The sequence below is a fragment of the Prionailurus viverrinus genome, chromosome D1, assembly GCF_022837055.1.
Source record: "Prionailurus viverrinus isolate Anna chromosome D1, UM_Priviv_1.0, whole genome shotgun sequence".
Lineage (NCBI taxonomy): Eukaryota > Metazoa > Chordata > Mammalia > Carnivora > Felidae > Prionailurus > Prionailurus viverrinus.
In genome coordinates, this window is record NC_062570.1 from 55,786,358 (window position 1) to 55,809,138 (window position 22,781).

Sequence of the window (22,781 nt, forward strand, 5' to 3'; positions counted from 1 at the left end):
AGGGACACAGTGATGGGTAAGACAGACCTGGCCTTCAGGGAGCTTCCATTATGTTAGGGCAAGACAGGTAACACCCAAGCAACCATATGGCCAAATCCAAATCATGGCGATGTCGCCAAGAAAACTAAACAGGATAAACTGACAGAGAGCAGCTGGGATAAAGTAGTGGGTGACAGGAACTAAGATAAGCAGGGAAACCCACTGCGGGGAGATGGCACGTGAGCTGCATCCAGAACAGGAAGGAGGCAGCCAGGTGCAGGTCTGGGTGAAGAGTGACCAGGTAGAGGAAAGGTCAGGGGCAAGGGGCGAGAGGCAAAGTGAACTTCGGAGGCTAGAGGAACAGGCAGAGGGCGTGGAGAGGCTGGACTGTCATGACAGGTGGGGACAGGGGTCCAAGATAAGCTTGGGGCCAGACCATGTGAGGCATTTTATGCCAGGGCAAAAGGAGTCTCAGCTCATGATCATAAGTGAATGGGAAACTATCAGCAGGTTTTAAGTAAGAAATAATTTGATTCATGTTCTTACAAAATATCGTTTGGGCTGCCTGAAGGGCCTGAAGAGACCCAGGTGAAGCAAGGAGACCTTTAGGGGGCTCCTCTGCAGGCCAGGTGAGCAGTGAGGGGCTCAGATCCAGATGGCAGGAGTAGAGGGGTGAGGGGTCAATTGAGTTGGGAATAGATTCTGAAATAAAACCAAAAAGATTCAACGACGAACTGGAAGAGAGAAAGAGAGGCGTCAGGAATCAAACCTAGATTCGAGAAGCCGGGCAGGTGGTAGCTCCATTTCCTAAGATTCAGGAGGAGTGGGGTTAGTGTGGGAGAACCAGACGGAACCTTGAAGAACCAGGAGTTCTGTTTTGGACACATCAGGCAGGTTTGACATGCTTGTGAGACGTCGGAGTTGGTGGTGGCCACGGAGACTGTGATTCCACTGAGTGGGGACTGAGGTCATGGTGGGACCACAGAGAGGGCTGTGTTGGGGGCGGGGTGGGGGTGATAATCCATGCAACTGCTGCTGGCAGGGCTCAGAGATGTCTGGGAGCCTGTGCCACGGGGTTATGGGGTTGAGGGACCTTCTCTTCCACAGGTGTCCCCGCTCTTTGGGACCATCTATGATGCTGTTGTCCTGCTGGCCCATGCCCTGAACCGCTCTGAGAGCCATGGGGCAGGACTCTCGGGGGCCCACTTGGGAGACCATACAGGGGCTCTGAATGTGGCTGGCTTTAGCCAGAGGATCCGGACGGATGAGAAGGGCAGGAGATTGGCTCAGTACGTCATCTTGGACACAGATGGTCAGGGAAGCCAGCTGGTCCCCACCCACATTCTGGACACAGGCACGTGGCAAGTGCAGCCCCTGGACAGGGCCATTCACTTTCCAGGAGGGGCCCCTCCAGCACGTGACTCCAGCTGCTGGTTTGACCCCAATATGCTATGCATGAGAGGTAATTCATCATCCCTCCATCCATTCATCTATCCATCCATCCAATCACCCAATGCGTTTTCCTCTTCCTGGAGAGCTCCCCACCTTGCCTGGTTAAATCTTACCTGTCTTACCAATCAGGGCTGCCCCTCCACCCCGGCCACCACGATCCCCACAGCCCCCAAGTGAATTGCTTCATGTTCATAAGGGTGTGTGTCCCGTGCTGGGAAGAATCAGTGCCATCTGTTCCCCAGACTAGAAGGTAGCTCATGAGAAGAAGCCTTCACCCAATTGTTTCTCTGCCCCTTTTTCCACAAATATTGCTGGAGGACCTCCCACGTGTCAGGCACTATGCTCATCCCCAGGGATATAGGAGTGAATGAAATGATGTCCCTGCCCTCATTGAGCTGATGTACTCGAAGACCAACCCCAGGGCCTGCTTTCCAGGGGCTTCTGCCTGGTGACAGAGACAGGGACAGCTGAAAACAATACAAGACAGTGTGATCAGAGCCATGAAGGGGGCAGCCAGGGGCTGATGGAGCTCAGAGGAGATCCTTCTCCGTCAGCCCTGGCTCACAGATTTCACCATCTAACAGGTTTTTAATTAATTCATTCAACAAATCAATCAGCAAACATTTACTGAGCATCCACTGTGTCCCATGCTCAGTGCTGAGAACTGGGGATACAATGGCAGATAAGACTCGTGGTCACTGCCGGCACGTGGGATGGAGCTCCCTGGGTAAAGGGGGACGGGGTAAGGGCAGGTGCTCTGAGAGGGGGCTCTGAGAGGGGACACTAGGGGGTTGTGGGAGCCTGAGCAGCGGCCTCAGGATGTATCTTCTCTCGGGGATCTAAAAGTGACAGTTCACGCTCTGGCCTGTGTTGTCATGATTATCACCGATACAACTGATCACCACCATGGATTGAGAGACCAGACAGCGGGGGCTTTGGGGCAAATGTACTTAGGGCTGCAGTTCAGTGCTGCCCCTGACTAGGTGTGTGACCTTGGGCAAGTTGCATACCCTCTCTGGGTCTCCATTTCTCATGTAGAAATAGGAACAAAGACCTGACACCTTCAACTGCTTGTCCTTGCGTGAGGTGGGGGTGGGGCAGACCTCAGGAGCAGGGCTTGTACTTCCAAGGAGATGGGAAGGGGCTACGCGGTCACGTGCTCTCAGTGAGAAGCACTCCTCAAGTGGCACCTAGGAGCGCTGGGACCGGCTGGACTTGTCCTGTCCAGGGCTGGCTTCTCTCCTCCCTGGGCCTCAGGGTCTTGTCAGCAAGAGAATGTGCCGTGTTCTTTGTTTCCTCTGATTGTTTGTGTCTTGGAATGTCAGCCTTAGAGAGCCATTCATTCACGTCTCCTTTCAGCCTAAGCTTTATTCCTTGACTCCCTTTGGCAACAAGATCCGTCGGAAGGGTGTGGGTGCTAACTGGATTAAATGTCCCTTCCCCTCTTCTCTGGAGTCCTCCTCACTGACTCGAGCAGTCCTATCAAGGCCCCCAGTAGCCTCCATGTGCTGAGGCCCAGAGCCAGCTGCTAGTCTCGGCCTTGCTCAGCCAAGGGAGCCGAACTCCCGTCCTCCCTGCTGCTCCATCCCTCTCCAGGGCCCCCTCACTCGTCACCTTCTCAGTCACCTTTTCTGTTCTATAGAGTTCTAACCTATTAACAACACTCCTGATCTGTCCCCCAATCTGCCTCCCATGATGTTCTCCGTTGCAAGTCATGGAACCCCCAACCTCCCACAGGCACAGGAACGCTCTGTCTCCTCACACCCCCCATCCAGTTGGTCAGCACACCCTGGGGGCGCCATCTTTAGAATTTGCCCGGAAGCAGAGCTGTTCACCAGTCACTGCCTCCATCCTGGGCCAGGCCCTCGTCATCTCTCACAGGGTCACTGCCTTGCCTCCCCCTCGTCCTCATGCAAACTGGCAGGTTGGAGGATCCTTTGGAAACATAATCACTCCCCCACCAGGACCTGTAGAGGCTTGGCCTCACCCGGAGCCAAACCAGAGTCCTGGCCTCTGACTTCACAGCACCCTGTCCCGCTCAGCATCTTGGTCTGTCTTCCTCCTGCTCTGCTCTGTCCTTCCCTGGATCGCAGGCCGCTCCTGCTTCAGAACCTTGGCACTCGCTGCCCCCTAGGCCTGGGGCACACTGTGCTTTCTGTCGCACCCTGTGCGTTTGCTCCCTTGTCTCCTCCAGATTAAGACTCAAAGCTTACCCTTTCGGAGCCTGGGTGAGAGGCAGGATGATGCGGTGGTTAGGAGCCCAGATGCCAGAGCGCAAGTGCCAGGGTTTGAACCCAGGCTCTGCCACTCACAGACAGTTACTTCTCTCTGTTTCCTCCTCTACAAAATTGTGACCATGACCATACCTACTTCCAGGGGTCATTGTGCAGAATAAGTGAATTGAAATACATAACATCGCCAGAATAGGTGCTCAATGCAATACAATGTGCAATAGTATAATAGGGATTGCAAGGTATTTGCTGCTATTATTATGATGGACTCAGACTGGAGGGCTTCAGCAGGGGGCAGACAGCAGAGCTCATCCTCCAGCGGAAGGAAGAAGGGAGAGGAGGCATGGAAGGCAGAAGGGATGGCCCCATTTCTGTGGCAGCAGAGGTCAATGTCCTCTCTCCAGATTGGGGCTGGGCATTCAGCGTCCTTGCCAGCCTAAGCTGATGCTAGGGTGGCCCAAGCAAAGTAGGGGTGCCCTCCCAACCTTGCCAGTGAACTTTAATAGCCTCTTTACATCCAACTCCTGACATGAGGGCTAGAGATTTGGATTTGGTGTCAGGAAGGCTCTCTTAATGGTCAGAGTGAAGGACAATGAAACTGGCTGTCCAAACAGATAGCGAGGGGCCCATCAGAGGGGATATGCAAGAAGCAGGACAATAATCGACAGGGATATAACATTTTTATTCGGCACCTGCCGTGTCCAGGCTCTGTGTTAGGTGCCAGGGACAGTGAGATGAATAAGACACAAGCGCTGCTATCCAGCCACTCTGTCTATTGGGAAGGGACTTGATATGCCATCAGACAAAAGACCATAGTCTGACCAGGACTGTAATGAGATCTGAGCAGGGACCATGGGGATCCGGGGACAGGGAGCCCAAGAACCCAGGCTGAAACACTGGGACTCAATACCTGCGTGTGATGACCAGTCCACAGATAGGACTTTCCTACGTGAGTGTCATTCTGAGCCTCATCCCTGGGGTCGGTCTGGATTGGGGTTTGTGTTTCCATTTCCCAGAGGAAGGCCCAGGAGGAGGTGCAGGAGCTGGGTGAAGGGGGCTGCCCTCCTTGTGTGGTTGTTACTGTTAGGACTCACGTCCATCCTGCTCCACCCGCAGATGCACAGCTCCCGGGGAGCTTCCTCGCTTTTGTCCTGGCATGTGTCCTGTTGCTGGCTGGCGGGACCCTCACTTGCCTCATCAGGTGAGACTCTGTCTGCACCCGAGCCTCTTTCTGCCCCTCTGTGCCCCCCACCCACAGGGCCTCTCTTGTGTGTGCACAGTCCTGGCAATCTGCAGGAGGCTTTCCCATCCCAGGACCTCAGGACAGTCCAGCACTCCTGTCCACCTTAGAGCCTCAGTCAGGGCCCTGCTGAGGCTGGGGGGCCTTGAGAAAAGGTCCACTTGAAAGTTGGGGAAGAAGCCTGGGACCTTACGTAAGACTGTCCATCCCTGAGCTTCAGGCTATGAACATGCACAATGATGGCTTGACCAGGACAACTCCCAGGGCCCTTCAGTTTTGAAAGCAATTCTTCCTGGGTCTGAAATCCTCTGTGTTCCCTGAGCCTGCCCCCGGCCCTCACCTCAGGAAGCCTCCGGGCAGTTTGGGAACTCCCAGGCTAGGGACCAGTAGGCTTATCAGGCCTGAGCTGGGCCAAGGGCCTGGGTAGGGGGCAGTGCTCAGCAGTGACCCCTCGGTGCTGGGACTGCTGGGGAGAAGGGAGAGAAAGAGGGAGAGGGCTCTGGGTCAGCGCAGGCCCAATAGGCCAGATCGAGGTGGGAGTGATACGTGTGCCCTCCCTCTGTCCTGCACTTTCTCTTGCCTCCAGATTGGGCATCCAACAGCTACAGCTGCTACGGGGCCCCCACCGGATCCTGCTGACAGCCCAGGAGCTCACCTTCATCCATCGGCCGCCAAGCAGACGGGTAGGGGGACAGGCACTGGGCTGGGTGGGCAAGCCGCTGACTGAGGCCTGGTCCAGGCTCTTGACTGCACCTGCCCCCTCCAGAGGCTGCACGTGGACAATGTGAGTGAATCAAGAAGTGTGGCAGATGGCGGGAGCCTGAGATCGGTGGCCCAGGGGTCAGCAAAGAGCCTGCCGGCCCCCCAGGAGCCCACCAATGTGGCCCTGTACCAGGTGAGGGCCTCTGCCACCACAGGTTTGGGCCTGAGAAGCTGCAGTGAGTTTGGGAGAAGCTGAGGGAGCCCACAGCCTCTTGGGCTTCTGTATGCCCTACTCCTGTTACAAAATGGGAAACCGAGGCTTGAAGAGGGCCAGTGACTTTCCTGGGTCCCACAGCAAATCAGTGGCATAGTAGGAGTGGAGAAGGACTCTCAATTCCCAGCTCAGCATGGTTTGTGATCTGACCTTGGGACAACAAGTTGCTGGCTACTTGGGCCCGGGCTCTCCCAGCCTGGGTCCACCCAGCGTTTCTCTCAGCACGGGGGCCAGTCTAGGTCACCCTCCTGCCTGTTTCGGCAAGGGACAGTGAGATCCCAGGTCCCTGAGGCCCAGAGGTGAGGGAAGCACACAGCCCCAGACCGTCAGCCGATAGGGAGGCCACAAAGTGAGAGATTAGACCGGCAGGATTCTAAAGTTGTTGAGGACACTGTGGCTTTTCAGGTGCTGTGTTCTCCAACTCGACAATTCACTGATGTTCCGATTCTCAAATTCTGTGACTCACAGCTGATGAGCCAGGCTAATTGTACAGGAAGCGACAGGAGGCTTATGATCCTTCTTTTCCACTTCCTCCCCAGGGGAATCCCATCTTTTCTTCTTCTATGCTGAAAGGAGGCTTTAATGCTGTACAAAGCATGTTCTGTCTGCTTCTCTAAGTTTGCTGACAGGCTGTGGGTGAGGCTGACAAGGCAAAAATCCATCCGTGACAGGGGAGAGAGGGCTAAGATTGCAGCTAGCTCTGGGCCAGGCCGGGGCGAGGACCGAGCCCCAGCCCGAGGCTTCCTTCTCTCCCGCCGTCCCCTCTCCTACAGTCTCTGGGTCACAGAGCCCCCGTCACTTCACAGGCTTTGGGGTGTTGTGGGTGCCTGAGGCCTGCAGAGTAAAGTTGACCTTGACACTGGGAGCATGTTGACATGCTTTATATGCAACAAGTGTTAGCTCTTGCAGGGCGAGTGGGGGGTATCATCTTCCCTTTACAGAACTGGAACAAGAGGCTGAGAGAACCAAAGTCACTTGTTCAAGCTCACAGACGGAGCTAGACAGTGGCGGGGTTAGGACTGAACTCGGGTCTGTCAGCCAAAGCCCCTGGCTTTGCCCCACCAAAGTGAAAGTCTAACTTCGGTTTCTGCCGGCCAGGCCCTGCCTGGCTTGCAGCACACAGAAAAGATACATTTATGGGGACGGGGCTGAGAGGCACAGAGGGATTAACCCAAGGTCGCACAGCGGGAGACCAGCAGCAGCGAATTTTCTCGTTCTTCCTCCAACAGGGGGAGTGGGTGTGGCTGAAGAGGTTTGAAGCAGGCACAGCCCCTGAGCTTCGGCCCAGCTGCCTCAGCCTCCTGAGAAAGGTAGGGCCAAGGAGGGGAGGGGACGCTGGCAGGGGACCCCTGCTGGTATGGAGTGGTCCCCGCTCAACGTAGAAGCTTCTAGCCTCAGAAAGGAGTCCTTTCTATCATCACAATTGCTGCCCGATGGCTGACACCTCAACCACAGTTACACACTCATCTTCACTCACGAGCATTCCTCAAGTCACGTCACCACCTCAACGTGACCATCACCACGACCCCCAGGGGCACAGTCCCTTCCATCAGTATCAGCAACACCCTCGAAGGACCTCATCCTGTACCCACCATCCCTCCACCTATCCACCCATTTAGTCACTGTGTTTTGAGCACCACCTATGAGCCAGGCCATGTTCTGGGTTTGGGGGTACAGCTGTGGAGAAGAGGGACATGGTTCCTTCCCTCAAGGAGCTTCCGGTCACTTGTCATCACTAACCACATAAGCCCCTTCACCCCCGAGGTTGTCAGTATCCTGAGAAGCACTGTGGCTGGAGCACGGAGCACAGGATTGGAATCAGGAAGGTCCCAGGTAGAATCCTGCCTCCATGAAACGCTTAGCTTTCCTGTAAAATGGAGCTAATGAAATCTACCCTCTGGGGAATTAGGAAGATTGGAGAGAACATATGAAATAACCTAGAATTGTCTCTGGCCAGAAGTGTGCCTTTGATAAATGCTAGCATCACTGCTTGGGTTCAAGCTCTCTGACCTGCTGGGCAGCCATGACAGACGCTATTTTCTGGTTGAGCCTGGTCCCTTCTGCTCTTCTTCCTCTCCTTATCAGTCTCTGAGTCTTAGGGGAGAAACTTTACAGTTTTCAGGTCCATAGTTCCACTTAGGTTGGGAAACAGGCCTAGATCCCTACACTGTGGAGTTCGCTACAGCTTATTCACTTATTCTCCCGTGACGCTTCCATTCACTTGTTCACCCACTCATCCATCCATTCATCCATCCATCATCCATCCATCTACCCATCCATCCACATATCCATCTATCCATTCATCATCCATCCATCTATCCATGCATCCAACCATCATCCATTCATCCATCTATCCATCCATCCATCCATTCACCCAACCATCCATCATCTATCTACCCATCCATGCACATATCCATCCATCTCCATCCATCCATCATCCATCCATCCACCCAACATTTCTGGTGCCTCTCTGTGCTCTTCCCTGTACTGGGTGCTAAATACTGGAGACCCAGATGTGGATTGTACCTGGTTCAGCCTTCAATGTGCCCCTGGGGGCTGGTAAGATGCCCAATCCCCCAACAGATGCGGGAGATGCGGCATGAGAACGTTGCTGCCTGCCTGGGCTTCTTTGTGGCCCCTGGGGTCAGTGCTCTAGTGCTGGAGCACTGTTCCCGGGGCAGCCTGGAGGACCTGCTGCGGAATGAAGCTCTGCGGCTGGACTGGACTTTCAAGGCCTCTCTGCTGCTGGATTTGATCCGTGTGAGAACCGTCCCTGGGCCTAGAGCTATGGGGGCCATGGGGAGGGCAGGGAGAAAAGAGACGCTCAGATTTCCAAGACCTGGTCTCCTACTTTGTCTAAGAAAAATCTGAACAGTATGAGAGAAGGTGAGAGGAGGCAGAAAGTGTTTCTGGGGTCTGTGAGATGCTGAGAGGACTAGGGGTCCCTTTGATTCATCACATAATGGGCTACCATTACGTCCTTTCCAGGGCATGCGGTATCTGCACCATCGACATTTCCCTCACGGACGCCTCAAGTCCCGAAACTGTGTGGTGGATGGGCGCTTTGTTCTCAAGGTCACTGACCACGGTTATGCAGAGCTCCTGGACGTTCAGCGGGCTCCCCGCCCCCGGCCAGCCCCAGAAGGTCAGCTCAGGGATGGGCAGGCGCTGCCAGTGGGTTTTGAGGCCTCTATTTAAATTGAATGCTTGTGAGGCAGGGGGACAGGGGAGATGTCCAATCTTTTAGCACTTCCTGTGGTGTGACCTTGAGCTGCCTCAGGCCCCCTACCTATGAATGGGGGAGAACAGAAACACCTATGTCCTCCTGGGGGCTGTAGGTAGAGGGCGATGACACCACATATGTGAAGTGCCTGCCCATCTTGGCCCAGTTTGGTGGTCAGTGGGTGAGGACAGTGTGGCCTTGCCTTGTGACTGCAGAGCTGTTGTGGACGGCTCCAGAGCTGTTGCGGGGGCCCGGGGCGCCGGGACGGGGCACCCTCAAAGCAGACATCTTCAGCATCGGCATCATCCTGCAGGAGGTGCTGACTCGAGGCCCACCCTACTGCTCCTCAGGGCTCTCCGCAGAAGGTACAGTGCCCTTGTCCTCCTTCCTTGGCTGTTCGCTGGCTGGAGTCCCCGTGTAGTTGGGGAGCTCTGTGGCCACCAGGAAATCCTGGTGGAAATAACCTTACAGACACACTTGCCTGGTTTGACCACGAGAATTAAGTTTCTTTGGCTCAAGCCAGGCAGCCTTCAGCAGCTCCACCAAAATGGCAGCTGACCAGCTCCAGGGCTAAAGATATTGATTTCTGGGTGAAAACCTCAACCCCCTCTGCCTCTTCTAAGGTCACTGCCATGTCTGTGGATGCTCATGCCCTGACCACCCCGCCTTGATTTGCATAGACTTTGTGTCCATATAGACCCCAGTTTTCCCCAGCTGGATCACTTAACTTACTACATGACCTTACACAAATCGCTTACCCTCTCTGAGCCTTAGTTTTCTCATCTTTAGAATGGGGATGAAATAAAAATGGGCCAGACATCTGGCCCTCGTCTGATGTGGCCAGGCTGCTCCGTATTTAGGGGCTTGCTTCTCTGCCCAGACAGGATTCCTTCAAGAACATCTCTGTCCTTATACTTTAGGTGTGCGGGATGGTCACTCACACCTTCCCCATCATCACTCAGTCTTAGATGTTTTCTTTTCTGACCCCAGTGCGGAGGACCAACTTCAGAAACCTTTCCTCCCTTTCTGTGTTTCTCATCAGGGTTTCCCAGACCCTTCTTCTAGCTGTCCCCCTCCTGTCTGTGTCCAGTCCCAGGGACCTGTCCTCACAGACACCCCGGCATCTCAGCCCACAGGCCAGGGCAGTGATGGAGCTGAACCCACTACTCCCTCCCACCCCCAAAGGAAAATCATTAACTCATGGGAGGCCTGGCTTGCTTCCTTTCTCCACTAAAGCACTGCTCAGTGAGTAATGAGCATTCCAAGCTCCAAATTTATGAGGTGGAGGAGTGGGAAGGAGGGGGATTTTGTCAGGCCATTTGTTCAACATCCTCAGTGGCCCGACCCCCCACATCTGCCCGCTGGGTGAGGGAAGACCAGCCAGATGGGGTCCACAAGTGTATGGCCCTCAGGCCTGGGCTCCATGAGGCTTCAGGTGCAGGGATCAGGCCTGGAACCTGATGGCCGCCATTGGATCAGGCTGTCAGTCCAGGGCCTGCTACGTCCCAGGGCACGCTGTCCCTGGTCTCGGGGAGTAAAACACTAAGAGCCCAGGTACCGGGGGACACCAACCTAAGCCCAGCTCCACGCCAATTCACTTCATAACTTTGAGGAAATCCCTGTCAGGCTCTGAGCCTCAGTTTCCTTGTCTATAAAATGGGGACTATGTTGCCTGCCTCCTAGAGTGGTTGTGAGGAGTCAGTGAACTTCTTTAGACCAAGTGCCTGACACATGGTGGGCACCCAATAAATATTCGCCTGGGAGGTTTTACGGAGGTGCTAATGGGGGATCCCACATTCTCTCCTGAATGCCCAACTTGGATGCAAACGCTCCTTGATCTTAGAAGTAACATCTTTTCAAGATCCTGTGTGTGTGTGTGTGTGTGTGTGTGCGCGCGTGTGTGTGTGTGTGTGCAGTGGGGGTGGGGGGTGGAATTGCAGCTTCCAGAGCTCTCTCTGTCATATGCTTTATTCCACTGGACAACCCCGGGAGGTGGTAGGTGTACTCGTTAGAGATAGCTGAGTGAGGCCCGGAGAGGGAAGGGGCTTCTCGGTGGGGAAGCAATGGGTCTGGGACTTGGACAAGCTCAGTGTCCTTGCCCTAAAATCTCCTGGAGTCATCCATGGAGCATACTCCCATAGAGCTGGGTGTGTGGCCTCCTCCCTCAACCGCTGACATGGCCGGTCTGTCACCGTGATGCGTTGGGTGTGGACAGCGGGCCGGGCAGGGGGAGGGAACGTGAGACCGTGGCTGGCCTGGCCTGGGACAGCCGTTTTCAGCACATTCACATATGAGGACTCCGTTTTAATGTCAAAAACGTTTGGAGCCTCACATGCTATGTGATTTTTAATATCCGCTGACTGAGACAATCCCCAAAGACAGAATTGGCTCTGAAGTCAGCAGCGCTTTGAAATGGATTTGTATTTTATTCATCACAACCCCATCTGAATACTTTTGAAAAAGAGTCGTACGTGTGTGTGTGTGTGTGTGTGTGTGTGTGATGTGTTATTGATTCCATCTGCACACCCTCCTTTGTAAGCACACACAACTTTCCAGGCCCTTTACTCAGAGGCCCTCAGGGTCTGATGCCTGCAGGCTGGAAGCCTCTGGGCAAAGAAAATCATGTAGGCCTGGAGGAGATTGGGCTCAGTTCTACAGTTTGCTTTTTACCAGCCCTGCAGCTGTGGGCGAACTCCTTCACTCCCAGGAGCCTCAGTTTCCCTACATGTAAAATTAGACAGGGACTCATGCACTACCCCCCAACAAGGGGGCCAACAAAGAATGTGGAGGGAACTGAAATCCAGAAGGAAACTTCTCCTCGGTGGCACCAAGGGTCCCCCGCCTCCTCGGTCAAGAGAGGAGGATCCCAGCCCTCCTGAGGGAGTAACCTGTAGCCCTAGGAGGTCTGTACTATTTATAACTGTACTTGTTATATGGGAGGAAACTGAGGCTCAGAGAGGTGATATGACTTAGAACGTAAGAGGGTGATATAGAAGTCCCCTCCTGATCCGCTGAAAATCTGAGCTTGGTACTCAGCCCCACTTCCTCCCAATGCCCTTGTGAATCCCTCAGCTTCCCCAGTGCCCCCAACAACTTCCTGAGGGGGAGCTTCTCCCGGCCAGTTGTCCGATGAGGAGGCTGAGGCACAGAGTGATGGCAAATAGCAAGAGCCAGAACTAGAACGCCGATCTATCGGACCTCGACTTAGTCTGGTGGTCTTTATCACAGGGAGTGGGGACAGGAAGATCATGGCAGGGGCTGTCTTGGGAAAGTAATGATAATGATGATGATAATGAAAGCATACACTCTTGTTTCACACATGGGGAGTTGGCACCGGAAAGTCTCCAGGTGGCAGGACTGGAGGCAAGAGCCACAGCGTCAAGGTTTCAAGCACATCGGTGGGGCATCGCTGGCAAGCGGCAGAGGCTGGGTTTGTGGGTTGGGGGGGGTGCTTGCTAGGGGCCAGGTGCCTAACATCTATCATCTCTTCCCTCTGCACTCCTCTCAAGAAGGCAGTTTATTAAGCTCATTTCACAGGTGGGAAGACTGAAGCTCAGAAAGGTCACTGTCTTGTCCACCATCTCCTAGAGAGGTGGGGGGGGGGGGGCGCAGATCCAGAAGTCAAAACCCACTTTTCAGCTCCTAGCGTGAGACCCCTTCCCAGGCCACACCCTGGGCAATCCTGGGTCCACTGGCCAGCATGCCCAGGGGAGGCGAGAAGTACCCTCAGGACCTGATCCCTACACCCCCACGGGCCTACCCTGCCCTCCTTCTCAGGACCCCAGGCCAACCCCTTGCCACGAGTCCTCCTGGGCCCGTCCGACCTATCGTCCACATGGTGTTTATTGCAGAAATCATCAGGAAGGTGGCGTCGCCCCCTCCCCTGTGCCGGCCCCTGGTGTCCCCTGACCATGGGCCGCCCGAGTGTATCCAGCTGATGGAGCAGTGCTGGGAGGAGGCTCCAGAGGACAGACCCAGTCTAGACCAGATCTACACCCAGGTCAGTGCACCCCAGGCCAGTGCTCCCAAGAACTAGCAGATCGGTTCACTTCACTTTGCCCAGTGACAGCCAGGTACTACCTATGGGGCCTAGAAACCTTATGTAGCAAAGGGGCAACAGGCCAGCACCATCACTCCTGCGGGGGAGAAGGGGGGATGGCCGAGGTCCACCCTCTGAGGAAAACTTTCTCAGATCCCTGGGTTCCAGGGATGTGTGTTGAGTGCCTTCCTAAGTGCCGAGGCCCATGCTATGTTGTGCTTACTTCATTTAATCCTTAGGCTAGCCCTCCCAAAAAGCACTATTATTATCTTGGCTTTACGGGAGAGAAACTGAGGCACAGATTGGTGAGGGACTCGCCCAAGGTAACTGAGGAAGTGAAAGGTGGGGCTGGAATCCAAACTCAGGTTTGTCTGTCTGCAGAGCTGGTGCTGGAAATCTCGGCCTCCTGGCCCCAGAGCAAAGAGGTCGTTTGTGGCTGTGGAGACAATCAATGCTGGTTCCCCTTGTCCGTGAGTGGAATTAGTGAGGAGCTCGGGTGCACCCCCACCCCCAGGCCTGCCTTGGGATCTATAAAAGGAGGGGTGAGGCAAGTCTGTACGAGTCTGCAGGGCGGTGGTGGAGAGTGTGGGCCTGACTGAGCTGGCTAATGGCTCCCACAAGACTAACCCATCAAGCCTGAGGTGACATCTTTGTGCCTCCCTTTCTGCCCTCTACTCCCCAGCCGCAGCAAACGTTGCCAAGGAGAGGCTCAGCGAGCAAGAGGGGCGTCCAGACAGGTGATGAGGGAGCGGGAGCGAGGAAGACACACAAAAGGAGCACACAGGTGTCCCCTGAGAATCCTTCCCACATCCCCTGACTTCCCACCTCCTTTCCTCACCTCAGCTCAGGTATCAGGCGTGGCGTCGCCATTGCACAGATGAGAAATCTGGATCTCAGAGTAAATGAGCTCTCAGTGGCCACCGTGGGGGTGGGTTGCAGAGCTAGGACCAGCAATTCTTAAAACACGAGCCTGGAATCCATCCAGGGATCAGAGATTGCCGTGGCCAGCGATGGGTGACTGTGGGGAAAGATCCTGCCCAAGGCTCTGGGGTGGAGAAGGCAGAGGTGGGCATGTGATGCACTCGGCACAAAGGCAGGGACTGGACCACGCCGTGGGGAGGCTAAAGGCCAGAATGCCTTCGTTCACACGTACATTGCAGTTGACCTCCTTGACATGGCGCACGTTGATTGCTCTGCTGAGCTTCAACCTCCTTAAAAGTTGCCTGGCAAGACTAACTGTGGTCTGACTCGCCACACTTGAGTGACCATCGGGTGAGATAACTAAGAAAAAAGGTGGTTCTCTGAGAAAGAGAGAGTGAGTGAGGCATTAGAGAAAGAACATGGACCTGGAAATCAAAAGGCTTGGGTTTACGTTCATTTAACATTGTTCTGGGAGTATCGGCTAATGCAATTAGACAGGAAAATGAATACTGGAAAGGAAGAAGAAATTAATTGCTATTTGCAGATCCTATGATTGCGTTCCTGGGCAACCGGGGGAAACAATGGAAAGCGCATTCCAGTTTTTAAACTAATTCAGTGGGTTGGCCAATGATAAAATTAATACGTGAAAGATCTCAGTTTGAAACTCAGTTCCACCATTATGAAGTCCTTGGCAAGTTATCTCACCTCTCAGATCCTTTGTTTTCTCATTTGTATAACGAGGGCCTTCCTTGCAGAGGTGAGCTTCTGGTCAGCATCAGGTTCTTGGTGCCTCAGGGTCAGCAGCTGCCATGCCCACCCCGACTGCCCTTTAAGCTTGCGCCTCTGCTTTTAATGGGCGGTATAAAATAGGTGCACGTGAGGGGCTGCAGCCACTCCCCACCTTACAGATGTTGGGTTGAGCTAAGTGGTATTCATGGAGGTTGGATATGTGCACCTACACACGCGCACCTGCCCACACACTAAGCTTCTGGGTTTAGACAGGGCTGGACTCCCTCACTTTGACCGTCATTAGTTTGCTTCTCCCACTGACTGCACTTTGGGAAGGTACAAACCAGACTGGGGAAGGTTCTAGTAAATCTCCTTAGGGAACGCACTGCCGTATTTCCTGTAAGTTTCTCATTGAAGATGTGATTTATGACCACATATGAATGTCCTCATATGAAGACCTAAGACAGGCATTTCTCTCTGCTCAGCAGCCAGCAGTTTTGTTTCTTTGGAGCAACCAATTTAATGCTCCGCTGTCTCATGGACTCTGCGGATCATATAATCTATATTTCCCTCTTTGCTTTGTTGCTAGGAAGCTTATATTCAAAATTGTGACCAAATTCTAACATGCATTTTGCTAGACCAAAATAGCAGGCATTTTCCCTCCTTTGGTCCCAGTGGCCTTACTTATTTATTATCTTATTTTGTAAAACATTTTTTTGAACAAGGAGAGAAATAGAGGTAGAAATGATTACATACATAACTAATCTACATGTATCTTTTCTATCTACCTGTCTATTCACCCACCCATTCATCCTCCTATCCATCATATCCACCCATCTGTCTATCTATCATCCATCCATCCATCCATCCGTCTATTGTCTATCATCTATGTATCCATCTACCCATCCATCCATCCATCCATCCGTCTGTCCATCTGTCCATCCATCCATCCACCTTTGAGAAGAACAACAAATGTCCACTCCACAGTGTTGTTGTAAGAACCAGAGCAGTAGCGTTAGTGTTTGTTAATGGTAATGCTGGCCATGGGCTGGCTCTTTTGTAAAGTCCTCTCCCTGCTGGCCCGCCTCATATAGAACTAACTCACTTTTCCTTCCAGCTGTCTGTGCTTCCCCTGTGCTTCCCTCCAGCTGCCGTCCCTTGTCTATTACATATCTGCTCCTCACCAGTGGAGCTCCTCCAGGCAGGGACTATGTCTGCTTCATTCTCGTGGCCCAGATTGCCAACCCAAGAGCAAGTGTGCTGACCTTCATGGATGAATTGGGACTTTTGTTCCATTTTCAGTTCAAAAGCCTCAATCAAGGCAAGAAGACCAGTGTTGCTGACTCTATGCTGTGGATGCTGGAGAAGTATTCCCAGAACCTGGAGGACCTGATCCAGGAGCGGACTGAGGAACTGGAGCTGGAGAGGCAGAAGACAGAGAGGCTACTCTCTCAGATGCTCCCTCCGTGAGTGGCCCCTTAGGACTTGATTATGTCTCTAGCCTCAGTGGCTCTGAGCATGGGACCTGGGACATAGTAGGCACTTAGTAAGTCTGGGTTCCATGAATCCATTTAATTTAGTCATTGTTTATTTATCTAACATATTTTCACAGAACCCCTATTTGTGTTAGGCACTATGTTGGGCCCTTCTATTAACTCTGCTACGTCACTTCCTCGGGGGCAAGGAGAGGGCACAGTGTCCCCCATCTGACTTCAGAGGAAGTGATGTCCAGAGAGGGACAGGTATGTGCTGGAGGGCAGCCAGGATACAAGCAGGCCTGATCCAGATTCCCCAGTGCTTAACCCAAGAATTTTCCCCCCGAAATCCCTCCCTCCAAACTATGGGAAGGGGGTCCTCCTACCTTGTGACTCTGGTCCTTCCCATTCTTCAGGTCTGTGGCTGGAGCTCTGAAAATGGGGGCAACTGTGGAGCCAGAGTACTTTGACCAGGTTACCATATACTTCAGTGACATTGTGGGTTTCACCATCATCTCAGCCCTGAGCGAGCCCATTGAGGTGGTAGGCTTGCTCAACGACCTCTACACACTGTTTGATGCTGTTCTGGGCAGCCATGATGTGTATAAGGTGAGAACACCAGAAGGCTGGCATTCCAGCTCTCCTTCCTGCACTGCTGTGTTTGTGTCATACATTCACTTCTAGTCATTTACCTGTGTGGCTTTATCAGTTAGCTATTGCCGTGTAACAAATAACACCAAAACCCAGTAATGTAAAATGATAAGCCTTTATTATTGCTCACAAACCTATAGGGAAGTTGGAAAGTTCTCTGGACTCAGCTGGACCACTCATGCATCTGTGGTCAGTTGCAAGGGAGCTAGGAAGTTCTGTCGATCTTGGCTGGGCCGTCTCATGTGTCTGGAACCTTGACTGGGACAGCTCTGGCCCACATGGTCTGTTAACCCCAAGTAGGTTGGCTGGTATCATTCACGTGGTATGGCAGGGTTCTGGGAAAGAAGACAGAAGCCTCTTGAGGTCTAAGCTGGGATTGGGCACATGGCTATTTCTGACATATTCTATTGGTCAAAGCAAGTCAAAAAGCCAACCCATGGGTGCCTGGCTGGCTCAGTTGGAAGAGCATGCAACTCTTGTTCTTGGGCTCTTGAGTTTGAGCCCCATGTTGGGTATTAAAGTTTACTTAGAAAGGGGCCGACCCAGATTCAAGAGGTGGGGAAATTAACTCCACCCGTGCTGGGCAAGGGCCAACAGATGAGTCATCTCCTGTGCCTGTCCTCAGGGAGAGCTCACTGCTATAGATAAAAGATGAAGACAGCCCACAATGAAAGTGATGGTCAGGGCAGGCAAAGGAGGCTGAAAGGGCCCCCAATCCAGCTAGGGTTAGACGTGTGGAGTAAAAAGCAAGAAAGTCTTCCTGGAGGAGGTGCTATCTTCCTAGCGCTGTCCAGTCTGGGTGTGGTTCCTCCAGGCAAGCCATGGGGAAATAATGTGCCAAAGCCTGAGCCTTGAGGGGATGGGCCTGGTGAGTATGAAGAGTGCTGAACGGGTTGTAATGGCTGGACGTGAAGTGGGCTGGTGGTGGAGTGGGTGGCGGCTGAGGGACACTGGAGAGGGGAGCAGGAGCAGAGCTGTCAAGACCTTCCAAGATCTAGTCCCTGTGCATCTCTCGACCTTGGGTTTCAGTCCCAGCTTGGCCACCAGCTTCTGTGTAGCTTTGGGCAAATGGTTTCCCTCTCTGGACTTCTGTTTCCTTATGTATAAAACATGAGGAATGGTGACCTCAACCTTGGGGGTTGGCAGATGATGGGTAGTTCCTAACCCCCTTGAAAAAGTGCTGTGTAAGCAAATTGTACCTCTGTACCTGCTGTGGGGACCCCACCCCAGTCCTGCCCCTCGTTCTGGTCCAGTTGCTAGAGGTCTTGGGTCACTTCCGACACAGTGGAGGAGGTGGGGGGGGGGAGCTCCCCAGAAACTACCACACTCAGACTCCACTGGCCTTAACCTCCTTTTGTGACCCACCAGTCCCCTTCCAGCCATAGCCCTCCAGGGAGGCAGGGACAGGGGAAGGCCAGGCCCTGTGGCAGAAGCCAGAGTGGACAGGATGCCTGGACAGAGGCACCTCTTTGAGGTGCCAGGCAGTCTGCTGATAGCATTATGTACAGTGTCCCAACAACAATAATTGCCAGTACTTATTGAGTGCTTACTGTATACTGGACAGTAGTCTAAGTGCTTTATATGTACTAATCCACTTAATCATCATTGCAGTCTGTAAGGTAGGTAATGGTACCCCTACTGTATATATGAGGAAACAGGTGACTAATGGGCTCATCTAATTACATATTTCCAGTGGCATGTGAAGCTGAGATTTGAACTTGGGCATTCTGATCCCAAGACCTCCCTTCTCTGGGGCTCACCAGCCCTAAGAGATGAACATCCTCAGGATAAACCAAAGGTTCATAGTGGCCCACAAGACCCTCCAGGAGCTGGCCCCACCTACCTCTTTACCTGTATCTCTGGCCGCTGCATCTCTGCAGACCCCGTATTCCTCACACATGCTTTGCTGACGGGGCTACTAGGCCTTTGCACATGCGGTTGCCTCCTCTTGGGACACTGGTCTCCCTCCACGTCACCTGGCCCCCTCCTAACTCATCCTTCTGGCTTCAAGTTAGCCTCCTTCCCCTCCCAGACATGGTTAGGAGCTCCTGTGTGGTGCTCTCATAACTCCCCCTGGAAAGCACAGCCACACCGTATGGTTCTAACCTAACCCCGTCTGTCCCCAGTGCCTGGCAAATCCAACACATGGTAGGTTTTCCGGAAATACATATTGACTGAGTGAAGAGCTCGCTGAGGCCCAGAGGGGAAAGTGACTTGCCCAAGGTCACCCAGCCCGTAGGTGGCAGAGCCAGGACTAGAACCCGCAACGTCTCCCGCCACGGCCTGGCTCTGTCCACTATACCACCCTGCCGCACACTGAGCCTCAGAGACCTGAGCCACCGACATGCCAAGGACACAGCTTCCCTCCTGCTCCCCATTCTGGAGCCTATACTCCTGCCTCAGCTCCTGGTTCTGAGATGTTGTCTCTCACGCTGGCTGAGTTTCCCTCTTGCTTCCAGAGCCGCCCTGGCCCTGTGGGCCCCAGGAAAAGATTCCTCATCTCATCTTGCTGAACCCCGCAGCTTTGATGTGCCCTGAGTCACCCCTGGCCTTGCCTCTTCCTCTCCTGTTAATCTTTTCTCACACATGTGCCCCTCCCCGCTCTGAATCATACTTTCTGATCTGCTCTGAACTCTGGCCAAGAGGTCTGCATCTTTCTGGCAGGATGAAATGGAATAAAACAAGGCCCGCGCACCCCTCCAGATGTGGGGAAACAGGCGGCCTGTTCCTGACGATGTGTGAGCGCGTCTCTCATCACTCACGCCATCCGCCTCGGTTTCCCCTTCGTCCCCAGCAGGATCTGGTTACTGCTCTTTAATCCAGTCTGGGTTGGGAGGCAGCCAGGCCATCATTTCCTGGTTCTGCAGGGGTTTGTGATTCCCTCCCAGCACACACTGAATGAGCACTTTATGCACATAGCTCCAGCAGAGCCCGTGTGGGCTACAGGGGTGGAGGGGACTTACCCTAGCCCCTCAGCCCCAGCGGGAGAGACCGGCCTTAGCCATACTGCCAAGCGACCCTGGGCAAATCACTTTACCTCTCCGAGCTCCAAACACCCATTTGTAAAAAGAGGTGAAATTGCCTATTATGGCTTAGGATCGTTTTACAGAGCGAGCAGCGTGAGAGGAAGGGCTACGGATCATTCGTTCACCAAGGCCATGACGACCACCACCACGAGCAGGTGCCGAGGCCTCGCCCTGAAAGCACAGATGGGGCAGAGGTCTGGGGTGGGCCCCAGCGTTAGTGAGGCATCTACAGAGGACTCGCCCAGCCAAGGGACTATCACAGGGTATTTCATTCAACCCTCGCAATGGCCCTCAGAGGAACGGACCATTATCCCTTCAGATGCAACACAGGTTCAGAGGGGTAAGTGACTAGCCCAAGGTCACACGGCAAGTCAGTGGTGGAGTTGGAGTTCACATCTGTGTTTTGCCAGTATGGAAACGTTTGCCCTCGCTTCTCTGGCTGTGTTCTCCCATCCACAGAAGGGCCACACCTGCGTATACCCTTGCGTGCTGCTGAGTGCCGACTATGATAGGAGTCTCTGAGTGATCATCTTCATGGGTCTGAGCTCCTAGAGAGTGGGACCTGTGCCTGATCGTCTTGCTGTCACTGGAGTTGTAGGGGTGATTATTAATGACACTACAGGCAGGTGGAGGGCAGTCTAACAGCTTAGAGACACCACCATGTGCCTCTCCTCCCCAGTCCGGACCTGGGGTCGCCCGACTGAGGCAACGCTGGGTCTCCAAAGCAGATGTACCGTCCCTGAATTTCAGCTGTACGCTCGGCCGCTGACTCAAAGTCAGGCCAGCGAGCTGCAGTTCTCCGGGGCTGCCTCTGGGAGGCCAGACTGACCTACGCACAGGTGCTGACCACGTGCAGGGCAGTCGCTGAGGAAAACCCCACACAGCAGGCACTGTCCCCAAAAGAGAGAGAGAAGGGGCGCAAGCCATGCGTGTCAAGAGGCAGCACAGCCTACGGGCTCTGGGGCTGGACTGATCAAGGTCGCATCTGCACTGTGTGACATGGGCAAGTGGCTCGCTCAATCCTCCGGCCCGATGTCCACCTGCAGAATGGCAACGGTCATGGTGCCTCCCTCACAGAATTCTTGTGAAGGTCTAACGAATTGATGTTTGTAAAGGACTCGGAACGACGTCTGGCATGTGATAACTGCTATACCAGTATGTGAGCGCTTCGTCCTTTCAATCTTGCCAATCAGATAATGGGTTCTTCCTCCTGTGGGAAGAGGTGGGTGGGCAGAGGGAAAGCCGGGGCTCGCTCATATGTTTCCCTCCTGGCGCATGGGGTGGGAGGTCTTTCTCCTTTGTGAAAATGTACACCGTGGGGTGTAGCCATGTGCCCGACCCCTGCCACGTTCACCGCCAGCCCCCAAGCGCAGGGTGGACAACCGCAGGTGATGGGGAGGCAGACGGGGCTCACGGCCCAGAGGAGGGAAACATCTGGTGACCAGGAAGATTTTAGGGACTCCACGAAGTGTGAGCTGGGCTGATGGAGGGCTTGGATCTCGACAAACAGGGACTGAGAGAGAGCATTTCGGGCAGGGGGACCAGGCCATCGAGCAAGCACTGAGTGTCTCTGCGGACAGCAGAAAGGTTCCCATTGGTGGAAGCATGGGGAACGAGGAGTGACCGTTAGCATTTCGTCAGGAAATTCTGCAGATCACAGGAGTCCCTGACTGCCAGGCCACAGGGAGCAAATTTAAGTATCTAAACAGAATGTGGCATGATTAAGGCAGATCACTTCCTGGCGGTGGGGTAGAGGTCGCCTGGGAGGGTGAGGGAGAGGTTTGGGGAACATGGGTAGTAAGGCACAGTCTACAGCAAATGTTGTGTAAGAGATTTATTGAGTTGCAGTGCCCCCTATGGTCAGGGGAAGTATTGATTATGATTATGATTATGATTATGATTATGATTATGATTATTTGCACACCAGGTGCCAAGGGAGAGCAGATGTTGAGAGCCGGCCAGGACCTGCTCCCCAGGTCCGGGAGGTGCCAGCATTTGCTGGCTTTGGGAGAGGCAGTGCAGGAGCTGGGCTCTTCATCCTGGAGAGGGGAAGACTTGGAGGGTAGAGTCACCATCTTCACCTTGGCTGGCCTGGCCTGTGGCAGGGAGGAGGGCCAGGGTGCACATCTGTATCCCCAGTAGCTGGAACAGGGCGTTCGGAAGAAAGAAGCTGCCTGGGAACGCTTCGTGGCTAGAGTTCAGGAGCTAGAGCTGAGAGCAGCGGGTGGAAGGCAGGTTTCTATTCCACTCAACTTTTGAAAGTCAGAGTTGCCTAGAGGGAAAAGCAGCCACCTCTAGAAGGGGGGCCTTCACATCAAGAGGTGTAAGCAGGCCAGGCCAGCCACTGAAGAGGCAGGTGGGTGGCCTTCAAAGCCCTTCTGAGACTGTGGGATTCTTTCATCCCCACAACCATCAGCCAAGGAAAGGATGCTGATGATGGCGATGGTGATGGAAGTCTCCATCCACTGAGCATCTGTGATGAGCCTAGTTCTTTTAAAAATTTTTTTGGGGGTAACATACAGTGTAATATCAGTTCCGGGTGTAGAAGTTAGTGATTCGGCACTTCCATACATCAGCCGGTGCTCATCACAAGTGCCCTCCTTCACCCCCATCACCTGTTTCACCCATCCCCCTGCCCACCTCCCCTCTGGTACCCAGAGCCTAGTTCTTTCAACACTTTATCTTTCATATGCATTCCACCTAAGAGGAAACAGGCTCGCACAAGTGAAGTGGTCTGCCCAAGGTAAATGGCAGAGCCAGGGATTGAACCCGCATCTGTAGGATTCCAACACCTACATTTTTTTCCTAGTACACCTTGGAAGGCATACTAGGTATACTT

General features: G+C 53.7%; 1 protein-coding gene across 2 annotated transcripts in view; it reads left to right on the forward strand.

Moving 5' to 3' along the window:
• Positions 1-911: 911 nt before the first annotated feature.
• Positions 912-22,781, forward strand: part of LOC125146801 (guanylate cyclase D-like) — a 29,208-nt gene continuing 7,338 nt past the window's right edge. Inside the window, exons 1-14 of one of the 2 annotated variants that reach the window (XM_047823652.1) lie at positions 912-946; positions 1,087-1,441; positions 4,779-4,863; positions 5,489-5,585; positions 5,669-5,797; positions 7,108-7,188; positions 8,462-8,638; positions 8,867-9,023; positions 9,317-9,466; positions 12,953-13,101; positions 13,522-13,610; positions 13,823-13,877; positions 16,093-16,256; positions 16,682-16,874. In XM_047823652.1, the coding sequence (XP_047679608.1) occupies positions 1,426-1,441; positions 4,779-4,863; positions 5,489-5,585; positions 5,669-5,797; positions 7,108-7,188; positions 8,462-8,638; positions 8,867-9,023; positions 9,317-9,466; positions 12,953-13,101; positions 13,522-13,610; positions 13,823-13,877; positions 16,093-16,256; positions 16,682-16,874 (1,542 nt within the window). In that variant the 5' untranslated portion in view covers positions 912-946; positions 1,087-1,425. The remainder of the gene's footprint in view (positions 947-1,086; positions 1,442-4,778; positions 4,864-5,488; positions 5,586-5,668; positions 5,798-7,107; positions 7,189-8,461; positions 8,639-8,866; positions 9,024-9,316; positions 9,467-12,952; positions 13,102-13,521; positions 13,611-13,822; positions 13,878-16,092; positions 16,257-16,681; positions 16,875-22,781) is intronic. The other variant, XM_047823653.1, reaches the window with a different exon arrangement.